This window comes from Chenopodium album, chromosome 14 (genome assembly GCF_948465745.1).
Source record: "Chenopodium album chromosome 14, dcCheAlbu1.1, whole genome shotgun sequence".
NCBI lineage: Eukaryota > Viridiplantae > Streptophyta > Magnoliopsida > Caryophyllales > Amaranthaceae > Chenopodium > Chenopodium album.
Genome location: NC_137847.1, coordinates 42,021,547 through 42,042,618, shown reverse-complemented (window position 1 = coordinate 42,042,618; position 21,072 = coordinate 42,021,547). Strand labels below are relative to the sequence as shown.

The 21,072-nt window shown below is 32.3% G+C and overlaps 1 protein-coding gene across 1 annotated transcript; it reads left to right on the top strand.

Annotated features, from left to right (window-relative positions):
* The first annotated feature begins 260 nt into the window (after positions 1–260).
* Positions 261–20,911, top strand: LOC145579258 (cyclic phosphodiesterase-like). The gene is made up of 3 exons (XM_081636504.1): positions 261–744; positions 1,354–1,404; positions 20,690–20,911. The coding sequence occupies exons 1-3, from the start codon at positions 456–458 to the stop codon at positions 20,893–20,895; spliced, it is 546 nt and encodes a 181-aa protein (XP_081492630.1). The 5' UTR covers positions 261–455; the 3' UTR covers positions 20,896–20,911.
* Positions 20,912–21,072: the final 161 nt, after the last annotated feature.

Below are 21,072 nucleotides of genomic sequence, written 5' to 3'. Positions count from 1 at the left end.
TCACCCCTAGGGAATTCTCCTTACCTACAAATAAAATAAAAATTAAAAAGCCTCAAAGAAGTGGATGAGTAATGAGACTAATGATTAAGACGAATCGGCCCAAATCTTTGGCTCGAAATGGGTTAAGTTTTTCACAAAGCCCAGCCCATCCCATCCCAATCCGGCCCATGATTAGGTCTAGAGTGGATCAAAAGCAGCATATACGTAGAACATGCGAAGGAATGGGACAAACAAACATAACAGCACATCCACCGAATCACAAAATTCAAAATAAAAAAAGACTTGACCATCAAATTAAAAAATAACAAACCCAAATATTCAATTTTCCACTTGCTAATCAGAACAAATTCCCCAATTTCTTCATAACAATCCTCAAAATCCCAATAACACTCAAACAAATTCCTAAGAAAAAGAAAAAAAAAAAAAAAAAGAGTCAAATCTGTAGAGAGAAAGAAATGGCGACCCAAACAGAAGTGTTTTCGGTGTGGGGACTTCCATCAGAAGATGTGAAGCAGAGGGTGAAAAATGTGATGAACTCCCTCCGATCAGAATTTAACGGTCCTGATTTTGATCCTCATGTTACTGTTGTAGGGGCCATCACACTGAATCCAGAAGATGCAGTTGATAAATTTAAATCAGCGTGTAAAGGGTTGAAGGCGTATACTGCTCATGGTAGAGGCGTCTCCACTGGAACTTTCTTTTATCAGTGTGTTTACCTCCTCCTTGACACCACCCCTCAGGTACGTCCTCGTTTAAATCGTAATATTTTGACTTTTACCCTAGTTATTATATTACATGTCTTTTGTGATTAGAAAAACAACATAAGTAGTATTCACATTTAAATTTTTGCCAAAAGATAGAGGTTAGTGAAAAGTTGTACATTGACAAACGTAATTTTTATATACCTATTTTAATTGAAGAAAACGGAGGAACCAAGGAAGTAGTCGTTAGAAATACAAGTATTTCAGTTGATTGAAGAGTTTGGTAGATAATCTGTGATGTTGGATATTGTTGCTTTTTTGTTTATGATTCAGGTGACTTTTTTTTTTAATTTGGTGAAGATGATTCAGGTGACTTTAAAAAATTGAAAAATGCAATTTATTCAATTGAAAGTTGATTGATTGGTTTATATGGAACTTTTCTTGAGAATGGTCATTTTCAAGGCAATCATTTTCTTGAGAATGATCATTTTCAAGGCAATCAATTGAGTTGGTCTTTTATTAGAAAATCATTATTATTAATATTAGATCTTAAAATTGTGAGTTTAAGTTGTAATAGAGCAACATTAGTCCATAGTCCATAATATGATTAATATCTGACTTAGAATGTTTATTGATTTAATTTTACAGATAGTTGAAATTAGTGATCATTGCTGTGGACATTTTAGTTATAATCGCACCACACGTAAGTTGAATTGGATACTGCTTCCTATTAATTTTAATTAAATTGATGGATATGGTTAAGTTTTAGATGAGATAAATGTATATTCTCTATAGTATATTGGTATTATTTCATACAGCAGTAGTTTTAATGGGCAAAATATCTGTATCTTCACTTAATTTGTTAAGTTGGCTTATTAATCTTAAGAAGATGAATATAAAATTTTACTTAAACTATTGTTTTTAATGCCTTGAAACCGCTTCCTAATAAAAAGTTCAAAACAGGAAGAAAAGCAGAGTTCAGAAGTTACAGAACAATGCTGTTCAGATACTTCTATACTCTGCAATCTATTGGCATGTATTAACTTTCTGGTTATTTGATCATTTATCCTTGTTAATTTATATTCTGTGCAAATTATGAATTCTAGGCAATCTTGAGTTACTGTCATTGCGAAATACATTATTGATTGCTGTAGCTTTTTGTACATTCAAAAGCTCACTTTGGACAATGTGGCATTTGTATTACATTACTCTGAATGTTGAACTCTACAACCTTAAATCTGTTTTTTGTTTTTTGTTTTTTTAATTAAAGGCCTAAGTTTTACAGATAATGAAATCATGCCGAGGGTCATATATGTATTAATAAAACTCGGATATTATGTAATCATCTTCTACCATTATAAAGTGAAAATAGTATAGTGCATCTGGAAAAAACATTTGACATATTTTAAAGATCATGGGCGAAAAAAAAAAAAAACATACTAGTGTTTGAAAAAGAACAAATCAGTGTTTGACAAAAGAACATGTTTGTGTTTGACATAGAATATGATATTACAAAGAACATAAATTCTTTACAAAAAAAATATGATAATACAATAAATTACATGTTATTTTTCATGGTTACTCACGTGGTTGAATGTGTTTGAAAAAGAACTATGTTTCAAATATAGAGGTAATCATTGGGTGGGTCGGGACGAGGTAAACAATATCACCACTTCTCAGGCCGGGCAGGGATCGGGCCAAGTTTCAGGTCGGAATTGTTGTGCCCAAACTCGCCCAAAATAATCTGGTTGTGCGGGCTTTTCGCGTTAGGCCAAAAAAATCAATTAAAACGCATTCCCAAACCCACCAAAAATAAATAAATAAATAATTAAAAAAATAAAAATAAAACTGATTTTGGTCCGAAAAATTCTGCCTGGGTCGGGTCAGGCTAGGCTAGCGAGTCGAGCTAACGTTGGTCACCTCTAGACAAAGAACATAAAGTCTTTATAAAAAGTACATGATAATACATTAAAGAACATGTTCTTTTTCATAGTTACTTAGGTGGTTGAATTTAACATTTTTTTTTATGTACATACATTAAAGAACATAATAATCAAATTCAAAGAACATGATATTATGCTCGCGTTCTTTATAAATGTGTATAATGTTCTTTTTTTCGCCCATATTCTTTTAAATATACCTATTATTCTTTACGAATGCATCATACACCCAACCACACATTAATTATAAAGCAAGGGTCAACGTATCTAATGATAATTTGACGGTTTCAACTCGGATCCACCTAAGTTATCAAACTAGGCTCTTAATGAGTGAGGGCCGGAGGAGGATGAGGAATCCCCAACCCCAAAGTAAGATGGTGAATTGGGAAAACATTGAGAGTGTAACTAAATAATTACACATAAAAATTTTGAAATATATCGAAAGAATTGTTATAATTTTTTCTTCAAAAAAAAAAAAAGGAAAGAACGGTTATAATTTAAAAATATGGATATTTCACCAAATGTCCTTGAGTTATTTTTTTATTCACCATATTCCCATGAAAATTTTCAAATTCACCATATATCCTTGAGTTTAACAAAAATGTCACCAAACACCCTTAATGACTAACGGCTGTTAAGTTCGTTTGTCATTAGGGTTAATTATGCCACGTGGAAGCATGTTATTGGTTATTATTTAAATTAATAAATTAAATCTTATAAAAATAGCTTAAAAAATTTTCCAAAAAAAAAAAAACAAAACAAACACCACCTCTAACCACCACCGACGAGCCACCTTAGCCCAGCCATCTCCCCAAAACCGACACAGCAATACCCAGCCTAGCCTCACCGTCACCGTCGCCTCCTCACCGCGCCGACGACGCCTTACCTTTAGCCCTGTGCTATTGCCCGCTCGTTCCCCAAACCACCATACCCTCTCCTTCTTGTTGAACCACAAAAACTCCTTTCCACCTTAGCGGAACATCAAACAACCACCCCAAAACCTGCTTGCCGGCAACCCAAGTCTCATCCTCGACGTCACTGCCGCCTACCTTAGCCGAAAACCACTAGCCCGAAACCGTTAAACCCCAAAATCGAAACCCTAAAAATCAAAATCTAGGGTTTTGATTTTGGGGTTTTTTATTTTGGGGTTTCGTTGAGGTGGTTCAGGGGATGGAGGTGGCAGCGGAAGTGGCGATTTTGGTTCACCGGCCCGGTGATGGGAGTTTGGGTGCCGACGGTAGGGAGAGGAAGGGTTTTCAAAATAGAGAGGAGGCGGCGGTTTAGGTTTGGGGAATTGGTGGTTCAAGGGTTTCGGCTAGTGGGGTGTCGAGTTGGCGGTGGCAGTGGCGCCGGCGCGGGGGTTCAGGCAAAATCTGCGCCAGCAGGTACAGGGTGGCGGCCGAGGACTGGGCTGGTGGTTGGTGGGTTTTTTATTTTTTTTATTTGTTTTATTTTTTGATAATTAATTAAATATTTATTTTAAAATTAAAATAATATAAATAGCAGCCAATGATAAGCTGCCACATGGAAAATTAAGCCTAAATGACTAACGTAGTTAACGTCTGTTAGTCATTTAGATTTTGTAACAATTTTTGTAAACTTAGGAGCATATGGTGAATTTGAAAATTTTCATGGGTATATGATGAATAAAAAAATAACTCAAGGACATTTGGTGAAATTTCCGTTAAAAATATGGAGTAGCAATTCAACTTGATGATCATTCATCAAAATTATTTTTTATCATGATATGGTTTATTCATAAGAGTAATCTCATTTTATCTACTACTGTATAAGGTAAAATATTAACTAATTAGCTCAAATTCATTACAGTACAAGGTAAAATATCAACTAATTATAATAAAAATAATAATAATAATAATAAGTGTCAAATTTTTTAAAGTTTGACCCTAAAATCAAGAGTAGGCTTTTATATCAAGGGACGAGTTTAACGTGATGATTTTAGCATATGTTGATGACTGGATCCATAATGTTAGCTAAGTACTCGTGGTCCCTTTATTTCAAAATAAATGTCCCTATCAAACTAGTCACATATGCAATTTTAAAACTTTTGACTAGTAATATATATATATATATATTTTTTTTTTTTTTGAGAAAGACTAATAAAAGTATAAATCAACAAAAACAATACAATGAAGAATTTTAACTTCTAACAAGTACCTATATAGCAAACACAAAATCTCCAAAAAGGCAGGTGTATGTTAATTTATTGTAAAACGGGTTAAAACTATCACCTTATTATAAAAGTATTTAAAGTACTCTTTATTCTACAAAAGTGATTATTTTTTAAATAATAAATTATATCCTAAAAAAAACTTATAATGTATTAAATTAATCATATTAGCCTTTATAGTATATAATCATGAATCTATAAGAAATTACACATTAAAATAAAATTCCAACCAACGACAAATTAAAAGTTACTGTCTAAGGTCTGGGCTAAATTTATCATAAAAATAGTTAAAGTTACGCACAAACTGACCGTCTTACAATAAAACTAACGTACACCCGCCTTACACAAGACTTATTGTATAACAAAAAAAAAATCTTTATTTACAAATCATTAATATTGATCAAAGTGACTTTTATGAATAATGATTAAAATGGAAATGGGACATTTATTTTAAAACAATGGGAGTATTTAGTTAATAATATAAAAAAAATACGGAGTAATTTATAAATATTTGTAAGAAAATTTGTCAGAAAAAACCTTTTAAAAGTTTTTGGTTTTTTTTTTAAACAAACCACCACGTTCATTTTTTTGGCAACAAGAAACCTGTTTACTTAATTACCCTCCAATATTTACTCTCTAATTACCCTCTGATCCACCTAATTATTTAATTTAATTTATATATATAAAAAAAAACCCCACCACCTGCAAACCACCCTCTCCCTTGGCAGCAAATCTCTCCCCCAACGGACCCACTGCCTAGATACCCCCACCTAGACTTGTCAATTTGGGTAAACGGCTCGGGTTTGGGTCACCTAAGTGTGTGTCGGGTCACTCTGGTCGGGCCAATTCGGGTTAATGTCGTAATCTATGCAGGTCGGGTTCGGGTTGGGTCATGCTTGAGTCGGGTCATGTCGGGTCATACATTTTATTCGGTTTGGGTCGGGTTTAATTAAATCGGGTTACATTCGGGTTTGGTGAATAATAGGTCGGGTTTAATTCGAGTTTTCACGGGTTAAAATGGGTTAGGGTCATTCTCGGGTTCGAGTCGGGTACGGTTCAAGTCAATAATTTGCAAGTTATAATTAGGTCGGGTCATTCTCAAGTTTGAGTCGGGTTCGGTTCAAGTCAATAATTTTCCAAGTCGAGTTCGATTCAAGTTAATAATTTGCTACAATCAATTCGGGTCATTTTCAAGTTGGGTCATGTTCTGTTTTGAGTCTCAAATATTAGGTTAATCTGGGTTTCGAGTTGATTTCATGTCAGGTCAAATAGGGTTCATGTACATTTTTTGGGTCGGTTTGTTGACAGTTCATGTAACGACGTTCACGTTTAATCATTATCAATTTTTCATTTATAGTAAGAGAAATAATTTCAGATAAGTTTAAATTTGAGCTAATTAGTTAAAATAAGTTTAGATAAGATATACAATAAGTGACAACGTAACTATATAACTATACTTTGATCAATATTAATAAGGTTGGCTAAATTGAATTTAAGGTGATTTGAAATCGGGTCAAGCCAATAACAGGTTAGGTTGAGTTCGAAATGGGTTAGGAACAGTTCGGGTTGAATTTGGTTTGGATCAATAACAAGTCGTGTTGATTTCAAGTCAAGTTATGAATACCAAATCGGGTTGAATTTCGGGTCAGGTTAGTAATAGGTCTGGTAAAATTCGGGTCGGGATAATAACAAGTCGGGTTAAATTCGGGTCGGTTTAATAACAAGTCGGGTTAAATTCGGATCGGGTTAATAATAGGCCGGGTTAAATTCGGGTTTTGATAGGTTAAAATAGGTTTGGGTAAATTTTGGTTTAGGTCGGGTTCGGTTCAAGTCAATAATTTATGGGTTATATTTGAATTGGGTCAGCTCTAGGTCGGTTCATGTTCGGGTCTCAAATACTCGGGTTAACTCGGGTCTAGGGTTGGTTTCAGGTCGGGTCAGATCGGGTTCAGGGCACCATTTTTCCGGGTTCAGAAGGGTCGCTTAATAATCAGGTTCGGGTCGGTATTTCAGGTCGGGTCAGCTTTTGACAGCTCTACGGCCCCACCCTAGCAAGTCGGAGACCTACCTCTTTCGCCGGCCGACCCTCCCTTTCCCCCTTATCCTGCCGGCAACCACCACCTCCCTTCGAACTTCTTACTCTCATTTCTCCCTCAAATACTCTCAAACTCGCTACCAAAATTTGCAAGGATCTTCTAGGAAGCTTCAAATCAAGTTGTCCAGGCCCATAACCAATGTATTTTTGTTTCAATTTTAATTTATATTATGATTATCTCAAATTTTGCGATTAATTTGTCCAAAAACCCTAGAAAACTCGATTTAAGAGTTTTGTGCATTTTGCTTGCAATTGACGCTTGTTTATTTAGGATTTGACTATGTAAGTATGTGATACTAGGGTGATTTAGAAGCAAATTGCGATTGATATGTTCTTGATTTGAGCATGTTTGAGTAAATTAAAGCCAAAATTTGAAAATTGCTTGCTCTTACTTGTTTGCTTCATAGGGAGGTGGTGCTTCGAAGGGAGGTAGATCGTTGGGGGTAGGGGGATCTGGACGGCAGGTCTGATAGGGGTGGGGGTTGCTGCCAGGGGATGGGTGGTTGGGGGGTGGTGGTATTTTTTTTTTATTAAATAATTAAATTATGAAATAATTATCAAAGGGTAATTAGAAGAAATGGGAGGAAATAGAGAGTAATTAAGTAAACATGTTTCTTTAGCCAAAAAAAAAAATGAATGTGTTTATTTTTTTTAACAAAAAAAACTTTTAAAAGGGTTTTCTAACAAATTTTTCATACTTATATCAAATGTGGCATGCTTGCTGAGGAAGGCCTAGTTAATGTGAAGTTGGCCTACTATGGAATAATGGAATCCCGCCTTGTGTTCTTGATGTTGCTTTTTCTAATTTATTGATATAGTTGTCCTTTAGGTGCTTTAAAAAAAAAAAAAAAAAAAAAAAAAAAAAAAAGGGCATGCTTGCTGAGGAAGGCCAAGTTTTTTTTTTTTTTTTTGTTAGGAAGGCCTAATTAATTACGGAATAGGTTGATTTACAATTTAAAGTTGATGAGTTGTCATTAATTACTCAAAAAAAAAAAATTGTCATTTATTTATTAGATGAAAGGATCATTTCACCCCTGGTTTACAATTTTAAATTTATTGATTTATTTATGTTTTGGTATGTATCACACTTATCGAGCGTTTGGAATGTGGGAATAAGAGTTTGGGGATTAAAATGTGAAAAGTTTCACGGGAAAGAGTGGTTGTCAAAGACTCAAAGGACTTCAACAGACTTCCTGGTCACTGATCAATGGAATTGGGAATTGATAGTTTGAAATACATAAAAATATGGTAATACTTTGTTTGGTTAGTGGATGAGAATAGATGGGGGAATCAATCAATCAATAACATAATACTAAAGGCGAATCTGACATGACACTTATAATGTTATAATATAATAAAAAAAAAATTCCCACCACTATTACTTTTTTTTTTATTGCAAAATTTCATGAATATTAATTTCTAATCCTATAATATTTAACTTTTAATTTGGAAACTATATACGTTGTATATTCTATATGCATTCAATGAAAATATTTTAACATATCTTTCATATATTTATAATACGTATTTTTCTATAATAAACAAACATATCATATAACTAATATATAAAGCTAAACTTTTTGTCAGGCGACGAGACAATGACACTTGGCGTTCCAACTTTTCGCCAAGTGTCGCGCCATGTAGGAGAGATTTATATAGAATTCATTTTGTAGAATAAAAAAGTTAGTTTAGAATTCTATTTTCAATCAAATTTGGATAGAAATTTTAGGATAAAATTGTTAATTAAGAGTTTTATTTTCAATAAAGTACCAATATTTCATATGTACAAATTTTATTCAAAAATTAATTAGATTATAACTCTCATAAATTATCAAATAAATTTATTTTTTGTACCATAATATTTTTTTGGAGCGAAAGAATTAGTTCAAAATGTACAATATATTCCAATCAATTAAAATAATATACTTCACAATCTAATATAATTTTATTACTATGTGTAAACCTGTCAGGTCGGATCACGAGCCATTTCGGATAGGGTCATTATTTCAAGTTACGGGTTAATAAATGTTTTTCACCAATATTATTATTATTAGTCATTACATGCCTATTACATAGTTTAAATCGTCACAAAACACATCAATTTTTAACTAATTTTGTATCAATAATACATTTTAAAATTTGACATATAGATTAAAAATTTATCTTAAAATTCAATAAACAACCCGGGCATCGCACGGGCACAAAACTAGTATCCATAAAATCTTATTGTTTTCTAATATTTTCGTCATCCACATTTTTTAATAATAATAATAATAAAATCGTTAATAATAATAAAATCGTAAATCATAATTAATTTGGAAATTCAATAACTAATTAGTTTAAAATCTGAAAATAACTCTATAAAATATGAAAATTTAAGATTAATAAGATATAATTTAACAATTATCATGACCAAGAATTTAAAGCTAGATAAGTTTTATAAACTAAAAATGATTAATTTTGACTTGCAAGGTAAAAAGACAATAAAAAGCTCAATATATTTCAAAATTATTAATTAAAAAACTTGATTCCAAGAGATAAAATCATTTTAAAAATCAGAAAATATTTTTCATAATTAATATTTAATTTTCGGAATTTTTAAGATAATAATCAACAATTTGATTTAATTAATCCATAAATCCAAAATTAAATAAATAAAATCTGAAAATTAATTTATAAATTCATAAAACACCAAACTAAATTATATAGTGTAGATAAATAAATTTTGGAATATTATTAAGTGATGAATTATTAAATTAGACATTACTAAATTAAAATCCAAAAATAATTAAATAAAACTTTAAAATCCAAAAGTGATAAAATAGTTATATCTACTCCAATATTTTGATGCCTAAATTTGAAAATTTAATTTCTCTTATATTTAAATAATATAAAATTACTAAAATATTCTTTTTAAATTAAATTAATTAAAAAAATATTTAAAATTACGGGGTATTACAGTTATTCAATTGCTCACTAAGAAACCAATCATTGACAATTTATATTTATAAATAACTTTATAGGCATGTTTGAAACTTGTAAGGTTTTCACTAGTTAAGAGAAACATGTAAAATGGAATAGAAATGTAAATCGAAGTATGGACATTCATGAATAATTGAAAAATTTTAAGATTTAAAATGAAATTTTAATATCTATGTCGCAAAGGAACCAATTTTCACCACATCTCCTCACTTCTCGTGTATCTGGCTAAATTGCACCAACTAATAAAAAATAATCAAGTCCACTATTACGGAGTAATAATAATTAAAACCAAAAAATCCATCTAATAGCCCCTCAACAACAAATACATGTGAATATATATTACATTATTACTTTACTACCCACTAAACCCAGGATAACAAAATTGCAATTCTTGATAAACATTAAAGTGATTAAACAATGTACTTGTTCATCAGACTAATGAACTTATATGTCCTCCTAAGAGGTTGTTGTTTTGTCTTCTTTTCGGTCATTTCATTTCTTGAATAGAATAAATGAAAACTTAACCCAATACGCACGCTGTAGACACCAAATTGTGTCTCCCCAAAAAACCAAATTCAGTGACGAGTACTTTTCACGTTATTGATATCAAGCGAGGTGAAATGTTGAAGATTCTCATGAATTCTTCTGTTTTCTAAATTGTTTTTAATAAAATATTTCTTTCTATTTTCGAAAATATTTCATTTCGTATCCTATTTATAAAAACGTCCAATACAATTTAGTTTGGTCCATAATACAGATCCAATAATTATGTAGTTGGATGAGACTTGAAAAGGCCTTTCCAACGATATATTATAAGCTTAATTCCGATGAATATTGAGGAAGTTATGGTCAAAATACTAAGCTGAGTCTACACGAGTTTGATGTGCGACCCAATGATCATGTGGAGGGTCCATTAATCTTAATTATATTTCTAAATCAATTAGGATTAATTAGAAGCTTCTATTAGTTTCTAAAAGATCTTAATTATCCTTTTTGAAAAGATAAGATCAAAGAGTTTGAAGTTGAATAAAACTTCTCTTTTTGAAAGTTCTAATTCTATTTGAAATGAAAGGCGTTCAAAGATAGTCAGATATTATCTTTGTGCCTCATAATTTTTATCCAAATCTTAAATTGTTGGATAGATCTTGAAATTATCTTTCCAATGATATATTATAATATTAATTCCGAGTTATAATGAAAAAGATATGAAAGAAATACAAAACTCTATCCAAAACTAACACCCTTTCACTATTTCGGCCATATCTTTTATTCTACAAAAGATTTTAATCTGATTTTAATTGTGTTGGAAATTAGACTTGAAGAGTTTTCCAACGAAATATTATATGACTTATTTTGACTTTTGGATCAAATGATATGATAAAAACAAAATCCGTAAAAAAAAACTGTTTTCATCGCGCCGCGATAATTCCACCGCGCCGCAATGGTCCTATCGCTCCGCGATACTTTTTATCTTGCCGTGTCAAAAGGGATTTTACTCCGATTCGAATTCTAACTCTTTTCTAATCGTTTTCGAATATTTCTCTTTATAAATAGGGTCAATTTCCTCTGTTTTAATCACCAACAATCATCAACAATCATCTTTCTATTCTATCTCTCAAAGCTAGAAGCTTGTTCTTTCTCCCTCTTTCTAAGCCTTCCCTTTTCAAATACAACATTCCTCCATCACGAGACTTAGATACACCTAGCCAAGCTCGAAGTTGTCTTCGCCTAAGACGTGAAAGGTTGATAATTTCTGAGGGTTTGGTCCCAAATCCCTATTTCAATTATTTAATTTAATCGTTTGATTTAATATTTTCATTGAAGTTACTAACGTGTATATTGTTTTGATAGAAAGAGGTATGAGACAAAAAAGTAAGTAATTTCATTGTTATATATCTTTAGAAAGCATGTTAATATTGTTTTAATTCCTAGTATCATATTAGGATGTCTTTATGATTCCTAGTATCATGTTTAGGGTATTAACTAATATTTCTAATATCATGTATGTTTTTGGTATCATGCTTAGATTGCTTCCTATTTCTTATATCATGCATGTTAGCATCATGTTAGAAATAAAGTTTTGATCTTTATTGTTTAGCGACATGCTAGGATTTGTTATTAATCATTTTAGTATCATGCCTAGGATCTTGCTAATATAATGCTTTGATGAGAATATTATTATTATAATGATGATTTGTTGTATCAATAATTTATATGTTGCTTGATATTATTGTTATTGCTTGATCACGCCCTCTCTTATAGGTTTAAAGGAAATTTATACTTGAAATCACACTTAATAAGATAATTAATAATTTGATTTTAGGCTAATATGATTTTAATTCAAGTGATCGTCGATAATAGATTTGTTTGTTCATTAATATTCAACTAACATAGATTAAACAAGTCTAGGGTTAATATATTGATTGTATGTTAATCAGAAAGCGCACATGAATATGAGAAGAATAAAGTAGAGGTCTATTTAGGGCAGGTTTAATCTCTTTTAGGTTGGATTTGTACCTTCATCATCGAATATTCAGTCATGGTTCAGGACCACTATGGAGTTAGTGATCTCTTGGATCGTGAAGGGGTGTAACCTTCACCCTGTGAACGGTTTACAAGTTCCTAAAACTTGTTGGCGGCTCTTTTGCTCTAGCTTCCTTCCCGCTACCATACTTAAGTGTATGATCACAGTGGGGCTCAAGTGTGGGATGTTTGAAATAATTCCCTACACACGCCAACAAACTTATCATGTTAGTGCAACCCTAATCAACTCTTTCACTAACTAAATAACCAATAAATTGAAATTGTTAGCGGGTTGTCATGAGTCGTCTCCTTCGATCATCAATTTTAGGCGTCTAATGGATCACTAGAAAATCATATTGTAGTTGTGGCTAGGGGATGCCCATGGGTGCCTTGGTAGAATCTTCCCCTATAGAGCATTATTTTACATTGCATTTGCATTGTATTCATAGTGAACATCCATTTGCATTGATAGCAACATAATAATTGGCCATTCGGAGGACCAAATAAGCTCTAAATGGGCCCAAATTATTAGGCATATTGTATTTTAGGCTAAGGTATACCATGGTGGTAATGAGTTTCCAAGAGGGGGATGTCCAGAAATACGGGTTTGGTAGTAAGATGTGTAGAATCTAACGAAAGGTATGGTTCTAGACTTCTAGAAGCAAGGTTGTAACAACCCCAAATCTCCCTCTACGGAAGTACAAGTATAATACGTATAATTATACCGTAGAGATAGACTTGGGCGTGTTACCGCCGCTTGATTATGCAAGGCTACTCAAAATACTTAACTCAATAACAAAACTTGCAGCGGAAACTCAACTTTCTTTTATTAATACTTATAAAAATAGTAACATTGTTATGAGAACTCAAAATAAAGACAAGACGAACATTCCTAAACTAGGTGAAGCAAATCCCGGGACTCCCATATGCTCATTCATGACTCCACCTGAAAATAGTCAACACTGCTTACTATTACGGTAAACAGGGCGAATCAAAACAAATAAGAAATACGGGTTAGCAAATTATGCTAAGTATGATAAGTGCAAGATGATGTAAACTCAATTTATTTGCAAACATGCTTTAAAAATCAATTCCAATAATTAACCCAATAAATTCCAAACTCATTATTCTAAAACCGATTCCAATGATTCAATATTCAAAATAATAGTTAATAAAACCAATTCCTTTATTAAGAACCAATTTCTTTTAATCTAATTCCTCACCCAAGTGTGCACACCCCCCAAGCTAGTCTCCTTATATTACAAGGCTATTCTTGAGGAAAGACCCGATCATACAAAGTCCAAGGCCTTATCAATAAACCAAATCCGCATAGTGGGATTACCAACATGCTTATAAAGCATTAATAATATTAATTCAATGGTTCAATAAATCCTTTTAATATCCAATAAATTCCAATATAATTCAAACTTCTTTTTAATAATTCCACACACTTTCAAAATCAAAACCTTTTAAATAGATACTTGAGAATAAAATCTCATATTAATAACTTTTCAAAATCAATAACTTTTCCTTGAAAAACCTTTTATTTAATTCAACAACCCTTTTAAAATCAATTCCTTTATTTAAACACGATAAGTAATTCAAACCATTCAAAACATGATTTAAAAATCAATCATTCAAAATACTTTTATTAAAAACAAATTAAATATTAAAATCAATACCTCCAAACATAATTCAAATCAATTTAATTCAGTCACCAATAAAATCATATAAAACATGTTATTCAAACCAATCACTTTCAAAGGTATCTAGCCACCTAAACGTACCTTGATCCTTGCTAGAAAAACCACACAAAAAGAACCTAAAGAACCTTGATTCCGAATATCAATTAATACTTCGCACTTTCAAAGTTCAATCACGAATACACCTTGCAAATAACATAACCATAAGGTTATCACAACATAAACTCAAATCTAATGTGCATGGATTATAAAACTCTTTTAAAATAATACTTTAATATAAAATTATAGCTTTGAAATAGGTATTTGTATTTTAGAAAACTAACCATGAAGAAGATAAAGGAATAGGATTAAAGAGAATTGAATTTTCGTTGGAAAGAATAGGCAGAAGTTGCAGAGGTCATAACACCTTCAATATAACTCCGAATTGGGTGATTCTTGAGCCTAACCTCAAGGATTTTTTGAGAGGAACAATTTTTTGTGAAATAGCAAAACCCCAAAATTGAACAGAAGTGCCCAAAAATTGGCTTCAAAGGTATACGAGATAATATTTGTATGAAAAGAGGAGAAGAAAAGTATGAAAAGGTTTAGGAAAAAGAAGAATAAGAGAGAAGAAGAGAATTGAGATTTTGGTGTGAAGAATATGAGAGGTATGAAGGGATATTTATAGGCTAGCTTATGCAAGAATTATGGCAAGAGAATGTGGGAAGAATTATGGTAAAAAGAATTAAGGAATTACTTGGAGAAGAGAATGAAAGAAATATAGAAAGTTTTGATATTAAGGTGATTGTGTATAAAAAAAATATGGAAGGTATGTTGTCATGAAAAATAATATGGTAAGGAAGATTACTTGGGGAAAAATCAAGAGAAATAAAAGGTAGGAAAATAAGATGATCAAATCTTTGTGAGATGGAAAAATAAAATTAAGAAAAATAAGAGATTTTGAGGAGATAATTGAAAATACAATTTACCAAAATAAATCACCCAAAAATCCATCATGGTGGCCGAAAATTTGAGCTTTCCTAAGCTCATATTTTCAGACCTCCCTTTAGATATTTAGGGAATTCATTTGCTAGTTTTAAGGAATTAAAAATAATTGTGTAAATAAAATATATTGTATAAAATAATTAATTAAGAAAATACCAATTATTCACTAAATAAATTCACTAAGAAAATCAGATTTTCTACACTTAGAAATCCGAAAATCATAGCTTATTATTTAGGAAATTCGGACCTCCTAATTAAATAATTAAAATATAATTTTTGATTAGTTAAAATATCTAAAATATATATAAATAATCCGGTTTTTAAAATAAAATAAATGGATAATAAATCTTATCCAAAATCCAAAAATAATAATTGAGTTTTTAAAATACTTTTGGCGCCAAAATTCAATTATTATTTTGGCTCTAAAATCCCAAATAGTAAAATCAATTACTAAAATACCCTTTTTAAGAGAATACTAATTAATTAATTAATAAATTAATTAAAATACGTTTCAAAAATACGGGGTATTACAAATGTTCACGAAATATATAGGAGGTTCATATGTAAAGTATTCTAAAGGGGATATTATGTCTTTAGAATATTCAAGGTTGCTCTTTTATATATAGTAGGATGTATCTAGGCTCTTCCTTTTCCTTTTAAGTACATAGGATAGTGTAGTGTTGGACCTTCGAGGAGGTCAGTTTCTAGATTATGTTCTTCATTAAGAAGGTTAGAGAACCTTCTTGATTTAGGTTGAAGGATAGGATGAATGCCTATAAATAAAACATTCTCCGATCCTCATTTATACATTTAACTAACACCTTTAAACACTTGTAATCTCTCTCCAAAGTATATTTTGAATAAACATTGTCGACATTGTTATTAAAATCCTGATTTAAATCTTAAAATCTTATAATTTTACAATTCATGTATGCCATACGATTCAATTTACGATTTTATTCAATTTTACATATTTCTCTTGACTAACGAAATCCTTACAAATTTAAAGTATGCCTATATAGTTATTTATAAATATATATTGTCAATTTTACATACTCCAATATCATAACTGCTACACTAGGATGAATGTCCGTGATGACTAACACTAATACTCCAGTACTATTATTAAAACTATTACTCCAATACTATTAACACGATTACTCCAGCACTCCAGTAATGCATCAAGCTGGTGGTGCAGCAAACAGAACAGAACAACAAGCTTTTCCGAGGCTATAAGCGCACTCTTCAATGCTGCAAGTTTAAACTCCAATGCTGCATGTGCATGCTCAAATGATTCAAGCAACAACTCCCATGCTTGCTGGTGTGCATCAACAGCTTGTTGGTCCTGGTGTAGATCAGCAACTTGTGATAGTAAAACAAGAGTGGGAACGCCCATTTCTGAAAAATAAAATTTGGATAAATATTGTTAATGGAAGTATAAACATCAACACAAATTTTAATCAAGAATTACTTTCTTAAAAAATAATTAGATTCATGAAATTACCATCTGCAGTTTGAGGACCAGTGAATTCTGCTTTTGAGGGCCAACAAGTTCTTCCATGACTGCGAGCACCCCCACCAATGTGGCGAGCGCACCCTCATATGCTGCAAATGCCAACTCTAATGCTTTAAGTGCACTGTCCCATGCTTTCTGGTGTGGATCAGCAGCTTCCTGGTGTAGATCCTGGTGTAGATCAGCAGCTAGAACAAGTGTGGGAGGTTGAGGTCCAACGGCTAGCTGGTGTGGATTAGCAACACGGGGTTCTAGATCAACATCATTTTCAAGTAACCAAGTTGTGATCTCATTAGAAGAATATTCAGTAATGAACACACTGTGTCTAGGAGGGGTACGTCCACCACATCTGAAAAATATTAACGATTAATTAAAAGAATAGAATAGTCACAACAACATCAACATAAATTATAAACAAGAAATTACTTTCATCTCTAGGAAAGATAGGTGAAGCAGGCGCATCTGTCAAACCAAAACATGAAGTTCAATAAATAATTTAACAACAATTATCTCAAACTAATCAGAAAATCCAACAATCCCAAATGATCCTGAGAATTTGTGATTCTTATATAAACTCTATAATCATTAAATTTGCGTTTTTTTTAAATGTTTAATGATCAATAACTTTTGATATCAATATAATATAATATTCAAGTTAATTTTTTTTTAAAAGAAATAATTCAAGTATTTGTTTCAATCAAACAAATCGTTATTTTTTAAAAAAATTACTATTAGTTTAATCGACATTATAATTCATAATTAACATTAATTAGATCGATCGATGCGTGCATTGCACGGGACTTAAACTAGTAAATAACAAAAATACAAACTACCCTTATAAACCTTTTCCCTCCCTTCTTTTCATTAATGGCAAAACGTCATTTTTCACTTATTCTCATTCTCATCCATCCATGTATTACCTACCCTCCTTAGATAATAAATTAGTGGGAATTTACCCCATGTATTCTCAATCTCATTCCCTTCTTTGTTCTCAAGACAAAAGCTAAAGAACACCCGATGGCGTTGGATAAGTTAGCTAAAAGTAGAAAGATTAATTAAAATTAACATTAATTAAATCAATCGATGCGTGATTTTATCATGCTTTCCCAAATTAATACCACTTTAGTTAATATTTTAAATACTTATCCAACGCCCTGGGAGCTTTCGTTAGCAAGGTCCTATTCTCAATCCCATCTACTCCGTAACAAACAAAAGTCTTTAACTTGTTGGAGGGCTCCCTTTGAGGAGAAGTCTAGGATGCCCATCACTCTGGGTGTCATGTCAATAGGTCAAGCGACCTTCATGGAGAGAATGAGTATGGGTTCCCAATCTAGCTTGGCTTTAGGCCATAAGGACTACTCATTGACTTGCGAGTTTCAAGTCTCGCCCACACATGGTTTGCAATCCTCTGCCGGTAGCAGTTCCTTTCTTTCACTACTTCCATCAAAGTTTCGACTCCATCTCTATGTACGAGTTCCTCCTCAATGGCGATGTCATATTCTCAGTTTTACGTCCCTCGGTTGTTCTTTGGCCACAAGAAGCACAGGTAAATTATGTTTTGGCAAGTTATTGCAGGTACGAAGTCTTTTACAAAATCCATCCATGTCACGAAGGCCCCCAAGCATGTTGCTCACCACAAATCTCTCTTGTTTTAAGTTTAGTAGCTATGTTGGCTTGGTTTGTTGTAATGTTCTTAATTTCTTTACTCTACTTAGTTTGTAATACTGTTTTTCGTTAATAAAATCTTTTGTTAAAAACCAAACACCGTCTTATAACCGCGCGCTCGAAGTCCCGCTAAACCCTTAAGCTTGAGCTGAAGCAAGAATGGCGGAACTCCCAATTGAGATAATTGCCTCACGATTATCAGTCAAATCGCTCTCCGATTTCAAATCGTCTGTAAATCCTAGAACTCCTTAATCAAATCCCCCAATTTTATCAAAATTCACCTCAATCAAACCCTAATTTCTAACTCCGATCGTCATCTCCTCCTCTCCTACCCATCTCTACAGTTTTTCGAGCTCGACCTCGACTTCCACCATAACCACTTCTCTTTTTCGGAGGTCAATCACCCCCTCAAACCCCACGAAAGGGTTCAATTGATTGGTTCCTGCAACGGCGTCGTTTGCATCTCCACCTTCTCGTTAAAAGAGATCTTCTTGTACAATCCTCTTACAAATTCCCATCGTAAGCTTCCCTGCAATCAAATTCCAATACGGAAATTGCAAAAGAGGGTGTTAGAGTTTGGATATGATAGCAAGAACGATGATGGTTTTGAGGATTGTTCAGGGGCTTGGATCACTTCTTGATAATACCATGAATGAAGCTCAAGTGTATAGTTTTAACGATAATTTATGGAAATGTTCCAAGGTATCCCATACTATTTCTATTATCATCGTGGTTGTCATGGTGTCCTTGTTAACGAGGCTTTACATTATGTAGTTTCTCGGTACAAACCTAAATGTTCTATTGCTAGATTTGATCTTCGGACTGAAAGTTTCTCGCTCTTCAAATGCCTGAATTATGATGACAAATATAATTATATGTTTGATTCGGCGTTTTTATTAGTAGAGTTAGGTGGGTGTTTATGTCTTTTGACTAATTCACATCCAATAGATGCTATATGGCCAAAAAGGGTGCTTGAAAATGTTGAATTATGGGTAATGAAGGGGTATGGAAACAAAGACTCTTGGGTTAAGTTGTTTTGTATTTCGCAGCCGGAAATTAATGGGATTTGTAAATATGCCAGGCTTCTTGTTTACTCCAGAAATGGTAGAAGAATTTTGTTGCAGATAGATGGTTTGGAGTATGGTTGGTACGATTTGGAGTCCAGAAACGTCGAAAGAATCACAGCTCATGGGCTACTAACTACTAAGTGAAGGTTTTAAGACAATGCCTTTTATAGGCAGACTTGTTTCACTTGAAAATAATTAGATAAGAAGTAAGCAGGCTGTTCCAAATGCACTTTTTTTACATAATGATATTTAATCTGTTTTTTCAATTGCTTATTCTGGATTGTTGCGTGACTTGTTTGCTTATTCAAGATTTTGTCTTTAAAAGAGATGCACGTATATTTGACTGGATTATGTTTTGTTCGTTTAGGACTTATACTTACTCTGGCATAATATAGTTATGATCTCCATTCGAATTTAAAAGTATAGAGTGTATGTGAATTATTGAACATTCCCTCATCTCACAAAGTAGTTTAATTTTTTTTGTCTTCTGTATGTTACTTGTAGCTATAAGTCTATAACCATTTGAAGATTTCATATGGAGTATGTTTAGAATCTTTTTGTAATTTGATTTTGTGTGATCTTCTGCTATCTTTTGGTTTCAAATTTCAGAATTAAGTAGTTTTATACAATAGTATTTAATTATTTTTGTTCTAGAGAAATCATTTTGGAATACATTTTTTTTTTGGAAGTAATAAACGTTTAGATTCTCTCCCTCGATTTCTTCAGAACTGTTGTTGAAAATATTTTGTCTACGGGGTTCAAGCTGAGGCTATGACCCTGAAGAAGACGCTACTGCTGGGATGTTGTTCATTACTGTAACGTAAGTATGAAGTCTTCTTGCATGCATTGATATGAATTTCTCTTTGCAGGACTACATCATTTGTCATTTGAAATCAATTGTGTTATGCCCTTGAGTTTGGACATTGTTGCATTTGTATTACAATCACTCTGAATGTTGAACTCTACAATGTAAAATCTTTTGTTTTTTTAATCAAAGTTTGAGAGCCTCAGTAACCTTAAATCCTTTTTTTTTTTTTTTTTTTTTTTTTTTTTTTAGTTGTGCTCCGCTCCCTTAAACAGTACGGAGTATTTTTTAAAAAGTTTGATGATCGACACTTTTATTCATTTTCTTGGGTCAGACAGTGTTTGCAATTCAAATTTCCACAGATATTGTCATATTACTGATATGATCTCTTCACTGAAGAGTAATAGCCTGATTATTCTACTGAATTTATTCTACTGAATTAAGTTCTCTCTTCTTTGATTATTCTACTGAATTAAGTTCTCTCTTCTGTGATTATCTACATCTACTTGTAATTAAGCAGCTTACATGCCACACATGAACCTTCTTTATGTGGATTTAACTGATGAAGAAAAGAAGAAAGCTCAAGAAAGAGCTAATAATGCATTGGACGACAGCCTTGGCAACTTGAGCTTCAAAATATACCGCCTGGCACTGTACAAAACTGATACTGAAGATATGACACTCAAATTCTGGGAAAAAGTGATGGAATATGATCTTGATGAATAAGTTTAGCTATTTGTGCATGCTTGTTGAAAAAAGCTGTCCAAAGAAGCTGTTCACCGTGCTGCTTGCTCTTGCTGTTAGAAGAATCTCTCTACATGTAGTTTGATCATATGTAAACCTATCAAGTTGTGAAGGCTTCTCTTGTTCTACAGTGTTTGGTTTTGCGCTGTTGACTGAGAT